General features: G+C 41.2%; 1 protein-coding gene across 1 annotated transcript in view; it reads right to left on the bottom strand.

The window, feature by feature from the left end:
- Positions 1 to 14,495: 14,495 nt before the first annotated feature.
- The window catches only part of GRM1 (glutamate metabotropic receptor 1), a 182,132-nt gene continuing 175,477 nt past the window's right edge, over positions 14,496 to 21,150 (bottom strand). Inside the window, exon 8 of the mRNA XM_058835267.1 lies at positions 14,496 to 15,321. Coding sequence (XP_058691250.1) covers positions 14,496 to 15,321 — 826 coding nt within the window. The remainder of the gene's footprint in view (positions 15,322 to 21,150) is intronic.

Below are 21,150 nucleotides of genomic sequence, written 5' to 3'. Positions count from 1 at the left end.
CAAATAAATATTAATTAATAAATGAACTCAAAGCAAGTTTCCAGAATTATTAAAAACCAACAGCTGAAAAACATGATCACCTGTGTTTGCAGTCTCACTATTAGTGTGGGAGGTAATGTGTTGCAGGGTACATTGTGCCCTAAATTTGGAAAGAAGCTGTGAGTCTTGTTGGAAGAGATGCCTCCTGTGCTGTGGCAGCAAGGCAGGAGATGTGCTTGGAGCTTGGATTTTTATAGAATTTCACTCTGACAAAGTTTCTGTGGACAAGGCAACAGTTACTGAAGGGATTGCCATATTCTCTGCAGGCTTCATGCTTGTGCCAGTTTGAATCATTTAATATTATTTGAATAGGTCTTTAGATGCAATATTGAATGTGTGTGTGTGTGTGTATGTGTGTGGGGGGTGTGTGTGTGTGTGTGTGTATGAACTGATATTTTTATCTTACTGGAGACTTAATACTTTGGCAGTCAGCTCTCAAGTGCTTGGGAGCACAGCCAAGATAATACTTTCTGAAATCTTTTTGAAGTTTTTCTTTTTTGAACCGTGAAAATGTTATTTTTTTTCACCTCAGGTTTTGGGTGGTTTTTTTTTTGTTTTTTTTTTTGTTTTTTTTTTTTAGGAGGGTACTGGCAGCCTTGTCAGCCTTGCATTATGTATCACCAATCATGCTTTGTGAATAACCCCAGATGCAAAAAAGGTCTGGCATTCAACTACATGTACATTCTCTGCATATCCTATGGAGAGAATGTGCACAAGGACTGCCTGTGATGTCTGGAGTGTCAGTGCGTCACTGTGGAATAATAAAAAACTGCCTTCTTTGTGATGTTATGAGACCACAGTGTCTGATCAATGACCTTTTTACAAATTCCACAGACTATGAGCAATTTACCTGTATATCCCACTGACTCTGTAGGTGAGATACACCAGTCTGAATGGATTCATACAAAAGACTGTGGTTTTCTACCTTCCAATAACAGAAACCTTACCTATTTATTTAGGAATAATGAGCCCTTCATCCACAGAATCCAAAAATGGGCCTGGTTCCCTATTTATAGGATAAAATTTGCAATTCAGAGGGAATCACAAAATAAGAGAAAGGGGAAGCAGCATCCAAGCAAAAAGATAAAACCACATGTAATGTTTCTTCCTGATTACCCCAGTACCACTTGGCCGTGTACTTGAAAATTACATAAAATGCCATTTTATTCATTCATTTATCTATTTATTTATTACTTTCCTATTGGCTGATATATACATTTCTTTTAAGTTCAAGTGTATGAAGGGGGAAAGAGATGGATATCTTTTAAGCTGATAAAATGTTTAATTAAAATTTTAAAAATCCCAAGCTTTTTGTCTCTTACTTCTTATATGTTGCTAAAGCTATAAGGAAATTGCCTAAGTAACCAGAGTTTACAGCATTTTCTCCTTTTTTTTTTCCTCACTGTTCTTCTTCACTGAGATACTTATCTACCTTAATGAACATGGGATGTCTTTTATTCCATTTTGGAACCATAGTACTATTTGATTTTTCTTTCTTTTCAGATTACAGATTGGAAGGTTTTTCCTTGCCGTAGAGAAATTCTCTAACCTTTATTTTAGATGTGAGAAAAGAAGAAGTTGGCAATACCAATTATTTGTCATTTGCAAATGATCCATTAGAGACTATTATATCATGTTACATCTGCACTAGGTAAGTAGCATTCTCACCAATAATGTGGATTATGAAGTAAAATGTAAAAAGAGTAAAATGAAGTAAAATGTAAAAAGAGAACTTTTTGATGTTCTCTTATATCTGTCATTTATTTCACCAAAACAGAGACTCCAGAGACCTGATGGCTCCTCTGTGGCTTCTTACATCATTTCCCAGCAGCTCCTGCTCCCTTCCACCAAAAGTGTCTGATGAAATACCAGGGCCCCACTGCACATACAAGTTACTAAACCAAAGGGAAACGGGTGGGAATGCTGTCAGGTGTCTGCTCATGTAACTAGCTGGGGGGAAAAAAGGAGCTGTATCAGTCTTTGCAGCATTTTTTTACATCTTTCGTTGTGTGTCTTGCCCATTAAGTCTGAGCATGTGACACTATTAAAAGCTACTGCAGAATCCTTCTTGCTAAATTGATAAAAACTGGCTTTGCAATGGGATTGAATAGAAAAAGTAGCACTACGTAGGAAAGAAAGTTGCCAGGTTTCTTAAATGAACTATAGAATAAGGAAAAAAAGAAAAAGAAAAAAACCCAAACCACCAAACTGATTGCCTCTCACTTGATTAATTGTAGCGGCAACAAGAGCTCAAAATAGCACCATTTATATTGTCAAGTGATTCCCAAATGAATAACTTTTCTTTCATCTTAATAGCACACTGTCACAATAAATGTCAGGGGATAATGGATGCATCTAGATTTTCAACCAGAAAGACTGCTTGACAGTTTGGGACTGCAAAAAATATGCCACTGAACAGGCATTACAGCAGCAAAGGTGCTTTCTTTTACTTCTGCGTTTGGCTGATGGTCTACTTCAACATGTGTTGCTGAGGTATGCTACTTCACCTTAAAGCTTTAGAGCATGGCCTGCAGTAAGATTTTACTTGAAGCTGCTTGAAACACTGTTAAATTATTTGGGCTGTGATTTTCCAACAGTTCAACCAATCTTAATTTTTAAATGTTCAAATAGAAGACTTCCTTTTGTCACATAAAAAAAAAAAAAAGTATCCAACGTTTTCTTTAACAAGCACTGAAGTTCAGTCTGAATTTACTGTGGGGATTAGGCCTGTGCTGTGTCTGCCAGAGGGGTATGAGGTACTTGCCATGGGGACTGGGACCCTCTCCCTGAATCAGCAGAGAAGTTCTAGGAAATCAGTGGGGAAGCAGACACATCTGACACAAAGGTCACTTCTGCCAGGGTAAGCCAGAGATCCTAACACTTGCTGTAAACTCCCTGGCAAAAGCACCCCACCATCCTGTAACGCTGAGCTGTGGTGAGGCTGAGGATCCCTTGTCACCACTGCAAGGACTGAGCCATCAACACAGCCAAAACCACGAGCAGCAGGCATGAGGCTGGTGCTGCTCTGCTGCTGAGTGAAAACCCAGGCAGTGTCACAGCTTGAAAAAGAGGGTCCATTCTCCCCATATGAGCAATACTAACAAGCTTAAAGAGCATAACCTTGTTTCGCTCCTTTTGTATAGACAAGTGCAGACAGCTTTTTAAGATGGGAGCAAACACCATTTTCCTACAGGCTACTTTTCTATTCAGTAACAGGATGAACTTGTTTTAGGAATGAATCAGGTTCAAGCAATAAATGAAAATTATGTGCTAAGTGGAAATCCTGTAGTAAATGAAGAGGGGAATTGAAAGACATCAGACAACTGTCTTTCATCAAGTAAAAACATTAGGCTTTATTTCCAGCTCTGGGCATCCATATGTGGTAACAAAGTAGCAAAGCTGTGATCTTATTTATGACCTCTATGTAATATTATAATATTATGTAAATTGAAGCAGCTTGGCCAAAATGAGAACCCACTGTTAATGGTGTGACCCTTCTCTCTCTCAGCTTTACATACATTTTTGTGTGACAAAGCCCCATGGCTCACAGGTGAGTTATAGCATAAAATTAGTTTGATTAATTTGAAAGAATTTGAATAAAGAAAGCTCGTTCATCTTCTCATCAGTGGAAATCAGCAAAGCATTGGGAAGCTGCTCACTATCTGAGCACATTCCTGGCACTGGAGGAGAGGGAGAGCTCCTGTAATTGGCAGATGGTTATGTGGTGACATAATTGAAGTCTTTGACCTAGGGAATGTCAAAAAAGAAATCTGAACTACAGATGAATAATCAGTCTTACTTTGGCATGCCCTGTTCCAGAATGCTAGGTCTGGGCTAGATCATACCAAGGGACATTAGTGTAGGTTTTCTTGTTCTAGATGAGTATTGATAAATAGTCATAGGGTAGAAAGAGAAGAATCTCTTTTTTTGCTCAGTGCCACCAGTCCTCATTTGTGCTACAGGATCCTTGCCGTGGAGCAATAGCTTGAAACATTTTTACAGAAGAGTACCACTAGAAATGAAATCAACAGCTCACATTTGATATATGTGTGCTTAATATCTGTAGCTGCCGTTAATTTCAGAAGATGAGAACTGAAACGGGCTATTTTTTTTTCCTTTAAATGTCAAATGAAGAACTTAGTGCTTAGCTTTAGGAAAATATTTGCAAATGTTGCTGTTAGTATACGATGTGTCAGCCTCCTCACCTGCCAAACAGGGAGGACAGTGCTACATCCCACACAAACAAGCTGCATTACAGACAGACTGAATCCATAACTATTTATGCTCTGTAAAGCTCTAGGAAAGGAGTGCTCATAGCCTTCCAGAAGCCTTTGAAGTGTTGGAGTGTCTTGTACAGGGATGAATAATGACATGAATATCAGAGGCAGAAAGGACTTGGGGGTAAGATGCTCAAGTGTAAGCACATTCTGTAAGATGCCATGCCATCAATATAAAAAATCTCAGAGGTACTTGTGACAGAAAATGCAGATGTTCATGAGGCTTAAATCTCTCTTGACTAACTTCAGTGTTTCAGTAGGCATGAGAAAGTAAATTTGTTTAGTCCCTGCTTTCCAATTAAAGTTCTGTTTATTGACAATCGAAAGGTGGACTCATGTCTCTTAATTATTGGATTAAAACTAGTAAGTACCTTTTCATCATGGCTTGATGTGATTGTCAATGACGAATTCAAATATAATTCAATCTTTTTGCAAAGGTGTGGTGCAAAGTGTAATTTCCTTACGGTTTTATGCAGCACTTTCCTCTTAAAATAAAGGAAGTAAACCAAGCCCAGCCTTCTCTTGAGGACTCTTTGTCTTAACCTTGATAACTGCATGTTAACCACCCATGGCAGGTATGAATTCCCTGCAAGAGAGAGAGGTTTTGGAAAAGTTAGCAAAACTGGCCTGACTGGATGACTAGCATCAGGCTTTATCTGAACACATGATGTGTTAGGAAACATGGAAGGCCTGCATACTGAATCTTTATATGTAGCTGCTTTTGTAGAGAAGAAAACATGACCAAGTGACTTAGGAAAAATACTCATCATTGGAGAATCCTCTCCCTTTTCTTCCTTAGATCAGGCAGGTCATAATGTACCCACCAGCTGATGTGTTACAATTGCTTTATACACCCGATGGTTTGCAGGAAGCTAATTTTTTTTACACTATGGTAAACTAAATAATAAAAATATTTCATTGCTTGTGAGTAAACCTTTCCTGGTAGGAAATTATAGAAGTTTCCCTTGAATTATTCTACAGATGCAGTTATACTTTCAAATATGGATTAAAGAAGAAAAATACTTTTTACCACGATATCCTGTAATGTTTTTATTAGTAGCTGGATCCTTATTCCTTTGTCCTGGTCATTTGACATTAACCATCCTTGTGAAACTTGGGTGTTAGACTACCACTTAAAATATTTTTGAAGGGTTCATATTTTCTCAGAAAAGCAGAAGATGGAGAAATTCTTGTCATGGTGTTATTACAACAGGAACTCTGCTAAGAATTACTCCTAGCCTTTGGCTGGACTGAGCTTAATGCAGTGGAAGAATAACTTGTCACATCTCAGCTGTTAGGTCCAGTTGCTGTTTTAAGAATTAGCTCTTCTTGTGGACAGATGCAGTTGTTGCCTAATGAAGTTCCTTCTCTTGTGTGTTTTCCTTCTGTTGTCTTTGTCACTGTGGCAGTGAGTACAAACCCAGAGAGAATACCCCAGCTGACAGGGATGTCTGAGCTTGGTCTGAAAGATGTAATGGACAGCATGTGCCACTTCTCTTGTCCAGCCCAGTCAGAACTCTGGATCTTCATGGTTTAGCCAGGATTTCATAGACATCAGAGGGAAACAACCCACAACAGAGGCCTTTCATGCAGCTTCTCTCCCTTTGTTTCTATGACTGTGCTCTGTGTGTGCAGTATCCACATGGTTGGGTATGGTGACCCCTGCTCTCCCTCCCCAGCCAGGACAGGGACAGCAGACCACCCCTTGGCTCCTGTGCTCATGGGGACAAACACCAGTTCCCATCTCAGCTTAGGAGCCAGAGGAAAATGCGTCGGCAAAGACCTCTGGAGCAAGTGAAAAAGCCAGCCAGAGTCCTGCAACTCCCTGCAGGCATCTTCCCCTGTGGAAGGAGAGAAACGAGTGTGAAGAGCCAGGGCTGGGGCTCAGGAAGGTTTGCAGGTGAAGGGAGGCTGAGGCTTGGTGGGCTGCAGGCTGTTCCAGACACAGCAGCAAGTCCTATGCTCACACAGACCCTATGACCTGAATCCCTTGGAGGAGGATATCAAGGGGGAGCTTCAAAGCTCTTTGTCCCAAACTGGTCACACATAGACCTTGATTGCCTTGCTGAACAGCACCTGTGAAATTCCCTGTGGTCTCAAAGAGCCTCAGAGGGCTCCATCTGCCTTGACATCCTCAGCCAGTGTGACAGTGTGGGTGCCTTGTCTCCTGTGCATGGAGGGGACTCTCCTGTGGGAAATGCCTGGCCTCTGTAAATCAGTGTTCCCGGGGCTACCTGCCTTTAGCCCCAAGAGGCCTTTGCACAGAAAAGTGTTTGTCCTGTTACTTCATTCAGGCTTGCTCCTTTGTGTCACAGGTGACAAGTTGTTTATGACAGGAATATGGATCACATAGGTAAGGGAAAGTCCTAGCAGCTGAGCAAATAAATGCTGCTTGCTGTGGTGTTTTTGCCAGCTGTGTGTTATTCATGCCCCTATGAACAGAGGTGCTGAGGCTCAGAGAGCTCTAAATACAGAAGGAAAACACAAACAACACAAATGTCTAAAAGCAGTACACTGTGCAAGAAAGCTTTTGTTGCCTGGGTCCTGATCCTGCTTCAGCACTGCCCCATGCCCAGTCTGCCATGGGCAAGGTGTGTTCACATAGAAGCTGATGACACCTATGCTAAAAACCAGCATTAAGGAGAAAAAGGTTTGGAATGTTTTGTCAGTGGTGGGGAAAGGTCTGTGTACAGCAGCCACTGAAGATGATAATATCTATCTTAAGCAAACAAACAACCTGGCACTAAGAAGGAAAAGGCTCTGAGTGTTTTGCAAATGGTGATATTACAATCTGACAAGATGTATTCTGGAGCTTAGACTCAAACCTGGATCTTGCTGGGAAAATTAGTTCTCCTTAGACCTGCCAGCATTTCTGTCCTCCTGAGGGTTAACTGTGTTAACTGTGGACTGTAGTCTTATTTGATGATTTTTATGGCAGCAGCATCTAAGCTTGCCCCACCTGATGTGACTGTTGTGCCTCCTCATTGATCTTTTTATTCCACTAACTTTCACAGACATCCTAAATCTTCCTTCAACATTGACCATGAGGTAATTGGAAATTGGGGAAATGAGGGATCCATGACAAAATTATTGAACTGTATGGTGCCACTTCCACAGCTATGCCATGTATGCTATAAAAAGAGGCTGCGTAAGAATGAGCAGGAGTGAACTGGCATTGAGATCAAAGTGAGAAAGAGAATAAAAGGACTGTGAAAATCTTCTTTTATTTATACACCACTCTCTTGTGTCCAGACCTGAGTTGGAAGGAAAGATCAGGTGAGTTTTTAAACGTATGTGAAGGATTTCCATGCCCAGTTTTCACCTGTGTCCATTGTAAATTGGAACCCAGTTCCCTTATGCAGCTATGAAATATCCTTAGGTAGATGAACATCCTGAAGTCATTAAAAGAATCAAGAGCTGAACTGAGAACAGAGCTGAGGGCCAGGCTGTGATACACCAAGTTCATGCCCAACAGCATGACTTGTGCCAGACTGACCCAGAGGAACACTGGATACACACCTCTGGATAAATCCTGATGACAAGGACAGAAGGAGGGCAAAACTTTCTCATTTTGTTTTTTTTTAAAGTCAACAACCACATTACCCAAACAGCACATTGGAGGGCAGGACATGCAGCATAACCACCTCTCAAAAAGGGAAATGGAACTCAAGGAAAATCTCTCGGCACTGTTGATGAGCTGCAGCCTGACAGGAACTTCCCCCTGCAATTGTGCCAAGGCTGGTGCAAAGGCCTCACATCAAATGATAACAATGAGCATCAGCAGCCTCAAAAACAGATATAAGAACAACATCCTCACAACTGTGAAATGAAGCCTGGGTTGGGAGATGAATCTTTAGGACACTCAAAAGTCAACAGCACAGGTACTCAGCCAGCTTCTCAAGGAAAATGACATAATTCAGGACTTAACACTGATTCACACACGTTGAGGATCTCAGCACTTACAAACTTCAGTTTCTAAATTAGCATCACACAGATGCACATGAAAATCTTGGCATAGTTAATAATCTTGCTAAGTGTTCTAGGCATTATTTTTAAGTAGAAAAAAAAATCAATCCAACTCCTCCCCCCACTAAAAAACCCCAGAAAACAAAAAAAAAAAGAGCAAAAACCAACCAACCAAACAAAAAGCACAAAAAACAAACCCAGCAAAAAAATCTGAATAATTACCAAGGTGCCTGCCAAATTAAAACACAGTTTAATTTGTATTTATTTAATTGTAAATTGTAATTTAAATTTGTGTAAGTGTTCGAAGAAAACATATATAACACATCCCAAGAAAACACACTCATTCTTGCTTTCTTCCCCAACTAAAAAGACATTGATTTGTCAATGCATTTTCAAGTCATATTGAAAAACTCCTGTGCCATAAATTTTTGAAAACATTGCTCAGATTCAGCTTCTATGAGAGACATAATTCCTAGTGGTGGTATTTAAGCATTTTGCCTCAATAATTTTGCAGTTTGCCAATTTTGGTGCTACCTAACAAGAGTAGCTAAAGAATGAGGGGCCAACTGGTTATGTCTGTTGAGATGTAAATCACAGGAGCTGTCAGGACTTTATCCAAAGCCGTAAGGAATACTCTGTTGGCTCCACAGCACAGTTCTGCCTGCCTTTTTTGCAGGAAAGAAAAAGGCAAGGTGTTGTCTTTCTTTTGCTCTTTCTCCTTTCCTGTGTCATTGAGAACAGTGAAGGCCACAACAAGCCCTCAGAGCCTCCAGGATCTGTGAGTGCCAGCAGCTCAGGGAGCAGCAGGGTGAAGTTCCCACCCAGCACCTGCTCGGGGCTGTACGTGCACCACTGATATTTGGCAGCATCCTGGGTACTGCTGGGCAATCCGGAAAGTGATCCAGGCTCACTAACCTGGATCGTGACTGTAGGACTGACAGGCCTGTTTAGCTGTAGTGGGGGACACCTCACCATGGGCTGTTGGGGGGCAGCTGGGGGAACAGCTCCTTTTAAGCTATGGAGTTATTTTGAGGCATTCCACAGCACTGAAATGCTCTGTCTCTAGGTGTATTGCATAGATGCTTGCAAAGCAAATACACTCTTGGTGCATTGCAGACACCTTGTGTCAGGAAAACAGGGACCAGAGACTCGCCTGCCCTGAGCCAGTCCTCCAGGCACACCATCATTCCAGGAGGGAGGTCTTGCAGATCTGTTCCAGGTTCAGCCTCAGAGCAGCACGGGGAGGTAGGAGTCCCACACACCATCCCGGGGAGTAGGTGGGGGAATGGATCTCATACCACCTACACATTGCACCGTGCGCAATAAATAAAGTGGGTGGATTAAATGTCATAGATACATACCACTCCTAAACTCTTATCTGTCTGCACTGGTATCTGTGCCAGCTGCTTCTCCACCTACCTAGAGGCCTTTTGCTTATGGAAACCCACAACTCACAACGATATTTTACTTCTGTAGAGATACATTGCTTACGCCCACCGTGAAACCAAGTAAAAAACAAATGCTCTTACTTGGTAGCAAAGAGTGACCTGCTCTCTCAGGGGAGCAATGCTGTTTTGTGTGATTTACTGAGAACTGGAAGTTGAATTAGAAAAGGCAAAGAATAGCTTGCTTTTTTTTTTAGTAGGATACAATTTACCTGTAGCACTGGAAATGGAAACCAGTCACTCCTGCTTTCCTCTACCATTTCTGCCTAGGAGCTTGCAGGGTTTGCCAAAATTTGAGTCCAGGAACAGACATGAGGCCTGTGGTAGTACCACACACTTGGCTGAGTGGCATTCCTTATCTTCTTTTTTGCTAATATCCCTGTTGGGAATCTTACACAGATAAAAATAGGCTACAGTGTCTGCTTCTCCTTCCCAATGGTTTTCAGACAGAGTTGCCAAGTGTCTAGTGACTCATTTATTTGGGAAAAAAACCCGACCACAACAATGTAATCTGAAAACCCACACTTTTCCCACTCCCATATAAGAGGCATTTTTTGACAGTCACTCAGACCTTGTGCAGAACAGATATTAGCAATCTGCTCCTGTGTTTTTGTCTAAAGAGTGATGAATACAAGCCCAGGGGCCAAATTTCCACTGCCTTTTTTATTTTGGTAGCCACTTACTCCATGCAAAGTGCACCTGACACTAGTCTGGAGACCCAAGTTACTGAGCAGAGCTTAGGTGGCGAGGTATGGGCTGCGCTGGTGGAGCTGCCAACACTCTGTCCGTGACAGAAGGATGGAGACTAAATCTCAAGACTGCTTTGCTTCTCTGTGATTCTGGTCCAGTCATTAATTTATGTGAAAATTTGCTTTAGATATTTTTTTCAGCAGCTTGCGCAGCATTGCACTGGGTGCTCAGGAGGGGAATAAGTACTGTGTTTCTCTAAGAATGTTTTTGTAATTTAATACACTTGGTCAGCACAACTTTTACTAAGACATAGACAGAATAGATTTCGAAATCAAAAATAAAAGGGGATAAGAAAAAAGGAAAACCTCTATGAACAAAGAGACCAATCTTTTGGCACTTACCACTGAATGCAATGCCACTGTCTATACTCCTGCATTGCAGCAGTTGTAGGTGGACTGACTCCTCAGACATGGGCTCTTGTAAGGCCAGATCCAAACAAAGGAGCCACAAGTCTATTCACAAGTGTAAAGATAAAAAGATCTAGATTTTCTACATGTAGTGCCGCTTGTTTCTGAAAATCCCAGCAGCACCCCAAAAAAGTGTCTTGCTGAGGCACAGAGCAGTTCAGGGGTCACCAAAAAGCCACAGTGTTTGTGAGTTGCAGAGCAGGAGTCAGGAGGAGTCCCTGTACTTTGCTGTTTACAGAAGCAGTAAAGGTCGGACACAAAACGCAGGGGTGGATCAATGCCTATCATTTACAGCTGTCAAGAAAGCATGTTGCAGCTTCCCTGATGGGAGAGCCAGACATCTCAAAGACAATTTTTAGGGAAGGGCTGGTGTTTTCCCATGTCCTTGGGAAGCAAAATTTCCTGTCATTTCCCATTGAATTCTCTTCTACTTTTCTGCCTGAATGCATAGTTACAGTGTGTCTGAATTTTATTAGGAAACCAAAAAGCTGGGTGTTTTTTATCTAAGCAAAAATCCTCCAGCCCTCCACCATCTCAACTGCATGACACAATTTAATCAATACCTACCTCCGTTTAAGTATCCCACCATCTCTTATTCATGATGCTGAAAACCCTGGAACAATGAATTAATATATATGACTATATTCAAGAAACAAAAATTTAAAAATTTTGGCATTCTATTTTTAAATAATAAATAGAAAATATTTATTTTACAGCATTTTCAAGATCATTTTGACAAAAAGGCAGTTTTCATCAAGCATTTGACAGACCAAAAGAAAGAACTTCTACAGAAAGCTTCATAGCTCATACAGCTGCATATACAAGGTGAGTTCTTGCTCTGTAGATATATTTACGTATGTGTATGTTTCCAGTTTTAACAATTACAAACTAAAAGCTAATATACTGAATTTCAAGAAAACTCCTACTCATGATATAATTACATTGCAATAATAAAATCAGTGCTTAATATGTTCAAAACAGACAGATATGAAAACAGTATAGTACCTTGCCACATTGCCATCTCCTCATCTATACAAATCTGTTATATTTATTTTTCTTATCTCTCTCAGATCTTCAAAGACCGGCTTCTAAGTATCAACTCTGTTACTGACAACATGTTTTTGGAAACAGCACAGCAGATCTTGTACTACAATTATTAGAAGACAGAATTCATTGCCAGGGCTGTGATCAGCAAAGAAGATATGGCATTTTTCTCCCTGCTTTAAGGAGTAATCAGCATTTTAAATAAAAGAAACAGCAACAAAAAATATCCCCCTAAAGGCCCAAAGCAGAACAAAAAATCAACCAACAAACCCTCGGGTGTCTCCAATTCATTATAGAGATGTCAATATAGTGACAAAAACGTGTCTTTGGGCAAAGTCATTTCATGCTTTTGACATCAGGATGATGATAGCAGTTGGCCACAAGTAATATTGAAAGGAGCAAACATTGTGAAAAAAGGATGAGAAATACTGGTTTTCAGTATGAGCCAAACCTTCCAGTACCAATACTGCATAATTAGGGAAAAACAATGAGATTTAGATCTTCAGAGAAGAATTGATAACAAGCAGGACTTCTTAAAATTCAAGTGAAAAGAAAGAAAAATAGTAGAATTATGATTAATTCAGAAAAACTCAGGTAGAATATTCAAAAGAAGCATGTTTAAAATCAGGGTTTACAACTATATTAACAGGAAGACATTCCTTTAAAATATTTTTTGAAATAAAATGTGGAACTGTAGGACAGATTCTCATCCTCAGTTGAATTCAGCAGCAGAAGCAAAGACCATAGCAGCTAAAATCCTGACCTGTGATGTATAATAAGCACATTTATAAATAGGGTTATCATCATTGTAATTAAATTCAGGCCACAGCGATTAGACCTGGACTTTTATCATGCCAGTCATTAGGGAGCTTTGGATTAGGCCCATCTCTAGGAAACACATGAAAGATAGAGGAGGAGGAGGATAGATGACAGAACTACAACTGCCTGGAAGTGACCTTTAAGATGCTATATTGTATATTAAATACAAGAAGTGAAAGCATTAGGAAGGAACATGCAACTGAACACCATAAAGGGTTTAAAAAAACTGTCAACAGCAAAACCTGGGAATTTATGCACACATTAAGCACTGATGAAATTTGCTATTCTGACATGATTTTGTTTTAAATTATCTGAAGCAGTGAAATAGTTGAATCACTTTTCCTGTCTCTCACCTGCAAGATTTCTAAAACACATCTTTTTTTTTTTTGTTAGCCACACTTGCTGCAAAACATGTAAAATAACAAGTTCTCAATGCACTGATTATTAATATCATATGTCTACTTCATAAAATATCTGCCAAACAAAGCACCCTATTATAAGGGTAACGACAGTCTCAGCTTGTATATGAAAAAAAGGATGTGTTAGCACAGCATACAAACCTTCAAAGATCTATCGAATATTTGTAACAATGCGATATAAAAACATGATTTAAACATAAAAATATTCATAGTATATAAGACAATCTTCCAGTGGTAGTTATTGGACATTACTCTTCACACATACCGTACCCACGCATACAGATACACAAACGTACGCTCACTCTCTTGCCTGGGGGCTCTGTAACCCCCAGACTGGAATTGCCTTTCTCCCAGACTAACAATTGTTGCTCTAAGTAAACAGCTTTTTCTCAATGCATTTGATTCCAAAGTAACACAAAGGAATGATGCAATGGCATGGCAAAATACGTTGTTGTATGAAAAGATAGTCAATAAATACTGTTCTGCTACAGGAAATGTTGTGTAACAGTTTAGCCACATGGTTTGCAACCTTATACAAAAGGGCAGTTTTTCCAAGTCCTTATCACATTACAAATACTATGGCAAGGCTTTTGTCAGAAACCTCTTGAGTCTTAGCAAGTCATATTTCTTGCCCTGTTCACAATCAACATTAAAAGAAGCCCAAATCCCCCAAAAAAGCAGCCTAGTATGAGGAACAAATCGTTCAGATAGGAGTCAGTAAGAGCCATGTGCTTTCACATTATCTCATCTCCTCTCCCCAAAACAAAGTTCCACAGTTATGCCACCTGTAGAAACCAGGAAGAAAATATTTATGCATATATATCTCATATACAAGTATCTTTGTTCCCCTGGACCACACTCTGCCCTTCCAGCTCCTGGGTGTGTTACTCCCATAGCAGACAGACAGCAGTTATGAGGTGTGCTAATGACTTCTCCAGGTCACACTTCCCAGAGTCCTTTTCAAGCATTGCCAAGAGAGGGTGTGACTAGGTGTGATTATATTTATTTTCCTGCATGTTTATCTGTTTGTTTGTTTTTTTGCTATAGAAGTTGTTCCTTTAGTTTGTGCTTTGTTATGGTTTCCTAACATTTTCCCAAAGTACAATATTTTTATTTTTCACAGATAGAGAATCTTGAGCCCTCAGAATGGATTTTTTTTATTTTCTTTTTGTTTCATTTTAGTTATTTAAGTGCAGGATGAATTTTTTGCCCTGTCATTTGTCACTTTGTTCTCTTCTCTCTCTCTCCCACAGCGCTGGGAGACTCGTCTCCGCAAGTTCTCCCAGGGGGCAGCTGCCAAAGTCCTTCCCATCTTGTCTCTTGCAGCATCTACAGGGTGGACGAGCTTTGCTTATAATCCCTCAGGATGACAGAGGCATAGGTCACATCTGGGGGTGTGCAGAGCACCGACTCCGACACAGGGGAGCTGGGCACGGAGCTGCCCGAAGCCACCGAATCCCGGAAAGGGGATGGGGGTGTCAGCGCCGGAGAGTCTTCTAGAGTCAGTTTGCTGGTTGCTGGCTCCTCATCCTCCTCCTCTTCCTCTGTGTTCTTTTCATACACATATCCCTGAATGAGCTTCACCTTCTCACTCTCTGCTTCCTCAGCCGGGGGAGACAGGGGCTCCTCGCTGAAGGCAGCCACCTGGAAAGGCTGCAGGGGCGGCGGGGGTGGGCAGGGGGGCCGCACGCCATTCCCTGAGCCAGGAGTGGGGAGGACAGCGTTGAAGTCGGGGATGCCGGTGGAAAACTTGTTGACCACTCCTTGCAGCTGGTCCATGAGAGACTGTGGCTGCAGGGGCAGGGTCTTGGGGGACTGCTCAGGCAAGAAGAGCTGGGTTTCCTCCGCCGTGGCCTGCAGCGGGGGGGTCGTTGCCACCCGCCTGTGCACCACCATGGAAGGGCTGCTGGACTGGTTGAGGTGAACGGGCTCTCTATCTTCTTCCTCCACCACATTGTTCAGAGTCTTACTGTTGATGTCGGTAAAAGTCAGACTTTGGCCGTGGTAGTCTTTAGTGAGGGGTTTGATCACCGCTGTCTGATTGCACCCTGTCTCCTGGTTCTTCACATGCACTGAGAGTCTGTGCCATGTATGTTCCCCCTTTGGATCTTGTCTTCCACCTGGTTCAGACCATGACACAGACTTTCCATTAGAACTATGAATAAAATAAAGATGGTTTATTTGCATTTACATTACGAAGACACAGGCAGTATAACAAACAAGCCTACAAAAATACTGATTGCTTTGCCTCATGAGTAAGCCTCCCCCCTCCAGTTTTTCATGTCCTCCCAGAAACACCACATGAGAAAACAACACTATGATTTTCATCCAAAAGTGATGTTGGTTATCCATCCTACAGCCAACCTGGAAAGGCTAGCCAGCGGGAAGGGCTCTGGGAGAGCCATCTGTGGTTTGAGGACTTGAGCTGTCGTTTGGTATCTAGGTTTGCTCATCATTTTGCAGTGGGGAAGAAAAAACACAGGAAAAAAAAATCACTGGAAAAGCTTTAATTAAACCTGATTTGCAGCTTATAGGAAATATTTTCAAGCTGTTGGAAGAAAAACAACCCACAGTCATAGCCTTTGGCAAACTGGGTAGAGAGATAAATTGTTGCTAACTCTTCCTTTCCCTTTTATTCCCTCTCCCCCTTAGAAACAGATTAGCTAATAGAGAACTGAAGGACTCCCAGGGCCTCTGTCAGGTAGGAGGTAAATGCACTTCTTCCCGGGTGATTCTTATTTACAAATCAGGCTAAAATTTGGGGACCGAAAACAGTTGTTTTGTGTGGGAAGAGGAACAAGCAGCAGCATGACCATGGTGAGTCAAACCCTCTGACTCCTCATACGGGCTGGGTCCCATCAAAACGCTGGGCACTTTGGCCAGGTGAGGATCTGAGAGTCAGCCCTGACTCTGAGGAACTGTAGGGTTTTGTGTGTCCCTGTACCCTTGAAGAGAGCAGCACTCAAAGCTGAGTGGCAGCTTGTGAGCAGCTGGTAGGACGGGGAGCTGAGCAGTGCTTTAGGGGACTGAGGAACTGTTTAATTGAAGGTCAAGCAGTAGAGATGGTTCATAAATCATAAAATACATTGTCTGGGTGGAAACCAGAGACAGAGAGAATTTATTTTTATTGAAATGATTTATTCAAAGCACCCTTATCTCAGGAATCTCATCCCTCAGGGACCAGATGCAAACAAAGGGTTACATTTCAGACCCTGAGACTGCCGTGCAGATGGGAGACAAAGTGAGTGGGGGGCTGGCACCGCAGCCTCACCTCCTGCTACTGCACACACCAGAGGAGATCGCTTCGCCTGAAGTACTGCAGTATTGCTCTAAGCATTTTGCTTTCCTTGCTCAGACTCTCGTGGTTCTCTTTTTTAAGGAGTAAATAATTGCCACTTGAATTTTATAAAAAAAACCCATATTGTCTGATTTTGTCATAGCTGGAAGAGACTGGTGCAACACATATAGTGTTGTAAATCTGTCAAAACAGAAAAGAAATATACATGACAATGTGTCATTTTTCTGTCAAGCACTAAGTACTCCTTGAAAAAAAAAATGGATTTTAGGTGGATCCAAGCTGGGAAGCTCATCTCCAACTCCAGACTCCAAATGCTGGACCTGTGACTCACCACCTCTGTGGGAACTGGGGCACATGAAAGGGCCAATCTAAAAAATTCATAACTCCCCAAAGCATGTAGTTGGTAAGACCTGGAGCTGTTTTGATTTAGAGCTTTAACCTAAGAAATAAGACAGCCACGTTCCCAGCTGAAGAAGGAAACCTCTATATTATAGTGATCAATGAAAATATAAGAATGAAGGTTTAGAAGCATTCCCTTTTTGATCAAATGAGCTATGGTACAATTTTTTTTATGGTTTTTTTTTTTGAAGTGCTATAAAGATAAGCAAATGAGTGTATCTCTTGGGTGTGAAAGATTTTTAAAGTAATGTTTAACATGCCAAGAACAGCAAACTCTTCACACAGAAACACATTTGGTCTACTTTAACTTCAAAACAAGTCTCTTCTTGTAGAGAGGAAAATAAGTCAAGTGCTCTTGTATTTTGCTGATGCTGTAGCTTACAAATACTGCAAAGGGCTTTTCTAAAAAATTATGATAATTATCTGTTTCCTTTTATGCTAAGTCCACTTCTGTATCATTTGTTACTTCATATCTAGTTTTGGTGCATCGCCTTACTTTTGAATCCCTCCTCACACCATCTGTTTTTTCTCTATCTCATTTTATTTCCAAGATTTTTTATTTTACATCAAAGGCAAGCACAGCTATTTTAAGGAAATCACTACCTCTGTCTTCAAGTCTTGCTCCTATTTAGTTCATTTCCCTCTCCCTCACTCTCAAATTCTGCTCTTACTTCTTTCTTCTGTAACACTCCAGAGTCTCAAGTCAATGGCCATGCCTAAACTGTGCTGGGATTGCAATGTCCAAATGTGAGCAAATAATTTCATGAGGATTTGTCTGGTAGCAACTTGCTCCTTGGGAAGAGCTGGTGCTGCTGACACACCTTGCCTCTGCTTGCCAGACCTTACTGCTCATGGCTCCAATGGCCTCATGACAAAGAGCTTTAGGGCTGCAGTGGCTCTCTGGGATCCATTTCACAAGATCCATGGATTATTTGCCTCAGATTATTGTTCCAGCTCTTTCTACTTGCTCTTCTTGCTATGTCCAAGCACTGCTAGCCTGTTAATGAGGTAGATGACTCCACTTTGAGATGGAGTCCCAAGCCTGTCATAGAAACATCTGAGCTCTGTCTTGCTGGATGGCTGGCAGGAGATCACACTGAGTTTGACATATTCAGGCAGAATTCATTGTTAACATGCACGAAAAAGACCTGTTATGCTGGAACAAAAAGCAGCCATCTTGAATATCATTAATTGACATTTAGACAAAAAAAAAAAAAAAGCAAAGATGGGTCTGCAAAAGTTCAGACCTGAACTGAGTCTCAGTGAGAGAAAGAGTTGTCTCACTTGTGCAAAGCAATGATGACAATCCTGACTGCATGGTCACCATTTGCTAAGGGATTGCCTCTTTTGAAGGAAACATCCACTGGAGAAGGTCAAGATCAAAATAATCTGCCTGGGATAATGGAAGAAGGGATGGTTTTCCACACAAAGGCAAGAGAAGGTACCTCAAGAGAGCACACACAGCTGGGGTATAGGAAACCTGATATTCAATTGTGCAGTGACGAGATGGCACCAAGTGGTTTCTTCATTTTATTGATAGGATGATTACCCATTTCATGTCCATCATGTATTTTTTCATCTTTCCTATCTCTGTCCTTTCTCCTGTCAATTTGTCATGGGATTTAGACTTCACACTTTCTGCATAGAAGTGAACTTCTTGGAGTCTCAAGGGATCTTAAGGTTTGTACTTGCTTATACCCAGTGCAACACTCCAAGTACTATTTCTTCAAATCCTCCCATCTAGTCTACATGTTCAGACAGATTCCTGAATATCCTTTCAGCACATTGGGTGAGTTTGCTTTTGCTTATAGGCAAGAACATACTCTGAATTTAGATGCTTTTTCTCAATTTTCACCTTTCAGCTTTATCTATGTGTTTTTTATTTTTGGGGAAATAGAAGTAAATATATTTTTGTGTGAGTTTTTATTAGTTTCATGGGCAGAGCTATTGCTATTTTTGATAATTAAAAATTTTGCTTTTAATACATGCACAGATCTTTTTAACAAACTCTGCATGACTCTGGGCCACTTTCAGCTTTCTTTCTTTATTATAGACAATAAATAGGATGGAAAACAACTTCAGATCCTAATAGTTACTTGCTTTCTTTACATTCTTTAAAAGAACCGATGCCCCAAGTCTGAGACTATGGTTCAAAATACTCAGTTCAAAATTGTTCAGAATGCCTGCCCAATAGTAGCACATGCCTATAACTTGTTAGACAGCTCACTGTTAATTGCTAAACATCTCTAGATGCCCAAAATCTGGCCCCTCCTTGTGACCAGGAGCTCCCCAGACCCAAGTCCAGTTTCAGGTCAAGAACGATTCTGAAGATGCCTTACTTTAGATGTTGGATAGAAAAGGTTTCTTACGTCTCAGAGGCTGAGTGCTCCTGAGGTGAAAAATTATTGACCCATTAGTCTAAGATAAGTTAGAGATCCAAGGCACAGAGAATTAAATCACCTTTGAATCCTGAGTTGAGTGCCTGAAACTTGTCTTTTTGTTTTGTTTTTTTTCATTATTTTTTTTCCTCTTGAACATTTAATGTATAATAATCCCTAATTGATAGCACATTAAATAGTTAAGCAGAGTGGTATATGTTCTGATGAGGTTAACTCCAAGAACCCACAGGCTGGAAAATAGCTTTAGATGCTGTCAGGCAAAATGCTTGAGAAAGAGCCCTTTCTGTTAAACAGGAAGGAACATTCCTTGACCTGTTAAGAGTTCATCCCCTGTTTTGTCCTTTCAGAAGTGGTGGTCTGCAATCTTCTCCAAGTGGCCATGACCTGAGGAAGAACCATAAGCTTGCTGAGATGAATGATAGTTATTTGAGCCAGCTTGGTGGTGTTAGACAAGAGAGAGCACAGATTTAATATATAAGTCTGTTTTTGGGGATTTTTTTAAATCAGCAATGGCAATTATCCAGAGGAAGAGATCATAGAAGAAATAATAAATATTACCTGTCTTTCATTGCCAGCCCAATGTTTTGGCCCAACCTACCTCCTTGTAGTCACTGTAGTAACTGAAATGCCACAGCCAGTAGGAAGCACTGGGAAAACCTGGCAGTCCCTTCTATCACAATGAAATTTTAGGAGTTAATATAAAATGCAAACTGAGAAGCCTACCAACTCTGTAAGGAAAACTTAAGTCTGAAACAAACCCTGAACTGTCTTACTAGCAACCAGAGGAGGTCAGTGTCAGGTACAGCCCAGTCATCAAATGCTGCTTCTCCCTTCAGAGAGCCCCGTTATTGCTGCTGACAGCTGGCTCTGGAGTGCAGCACATGCACAGCTGTCCCTGGGCACTGACAGAGAGGTGACCAGCTTTTGGAGGAGTGGGACGCAGAGCAAGAAGAAAGACCTTGTTCAAAAGCTGTGCATTGGATAAAAACCTTTCTCATCCCCCCCACAGCACTTGCTGATGGATGCCGTCGTAGGGGAGCCAGTGGAGGAATTTCTGCTCTGCCAGAAAGGCAGTGAGTAAACTACAAACTTTCTCCACCTCTGCAGTCATGTAAGTGGAGCCTGATATGTAAGTCATGTAAGAGCCTGACTAAATCTCTGTCCCATTGCTGCCTCACTGTTCCCAGGGCAGAAGCTAACAAGCCTAAAATTTAAGACTAATACCTGCACTGCAGCACACTGCAGGTGCTTTGTTGGTGTCCCCAAGGTGTCTTCCATTATTGTCTCCATTTCAGTAAAGCCGCTGGGGCATGAAATTTGATTAAGGGAGTGAGCAGATTTTAATCCAGGGTAGTGATATGTCCCTGCACTGAGCAGCTGCTCCTCTCTGAGCTGCCACAGCCAGCCCTGATGCTCATTAGCAAAGCAAGCCATGCTGGTCTGCGTGTTCCTACAAGCCTAACTTCTAAATACTGGTTCTAGGGACTCATCTCTGAAACCTGGGTTAGTAAAACTTCTCTGTACTCTCTCATGAGTGAAGGAGCCATCATCAACCACATCTTGTGCATGCTCAGGATTTTTGCCTCCTATAATCACCTAAATGAAAAAAGAATCACAAACCAATTTCAGCCTTAGCTTATTTACACTGTAATCTCTATCTTGTGGTAAGAGGAACTTAAAACTGTTCTCACAGCATGGCTCCAATGCTTTTGTTAGTGATGTATAATTAGAGCAACGTTTAACCGCCCACTTGTGTTTCTGGAAATTTAAACTACTTAACTAACTTTTCCTTGTTGTTCCCCTCCTCCCCCCTGCCCCCCTGCTTTTTTTTTTTTTTTTTGGACACAAGTGCCTTGGACTTATTGGTCAAAATATTCTATGTAAATTA

This window comes from Poecile atricapillus, chromosome 3 (genome assembly GCF_030490865.1).
Source record: "Poecile atricapillus isolate bPoeAtr1 chromosome 3, bPoeAtr1.hap1, whole genome shotgun sequence".
NCBI lineage: Eukaryota > Metazoa > Chordata > Aves > Passeriformes > Paridae > Poecile > Poecile atricapillus.
The sequence above is the reverse complement of the archived record's forward strand: the minus strand, read 5'-3'. Positions and strand labels throughout refer to the sequence as shown.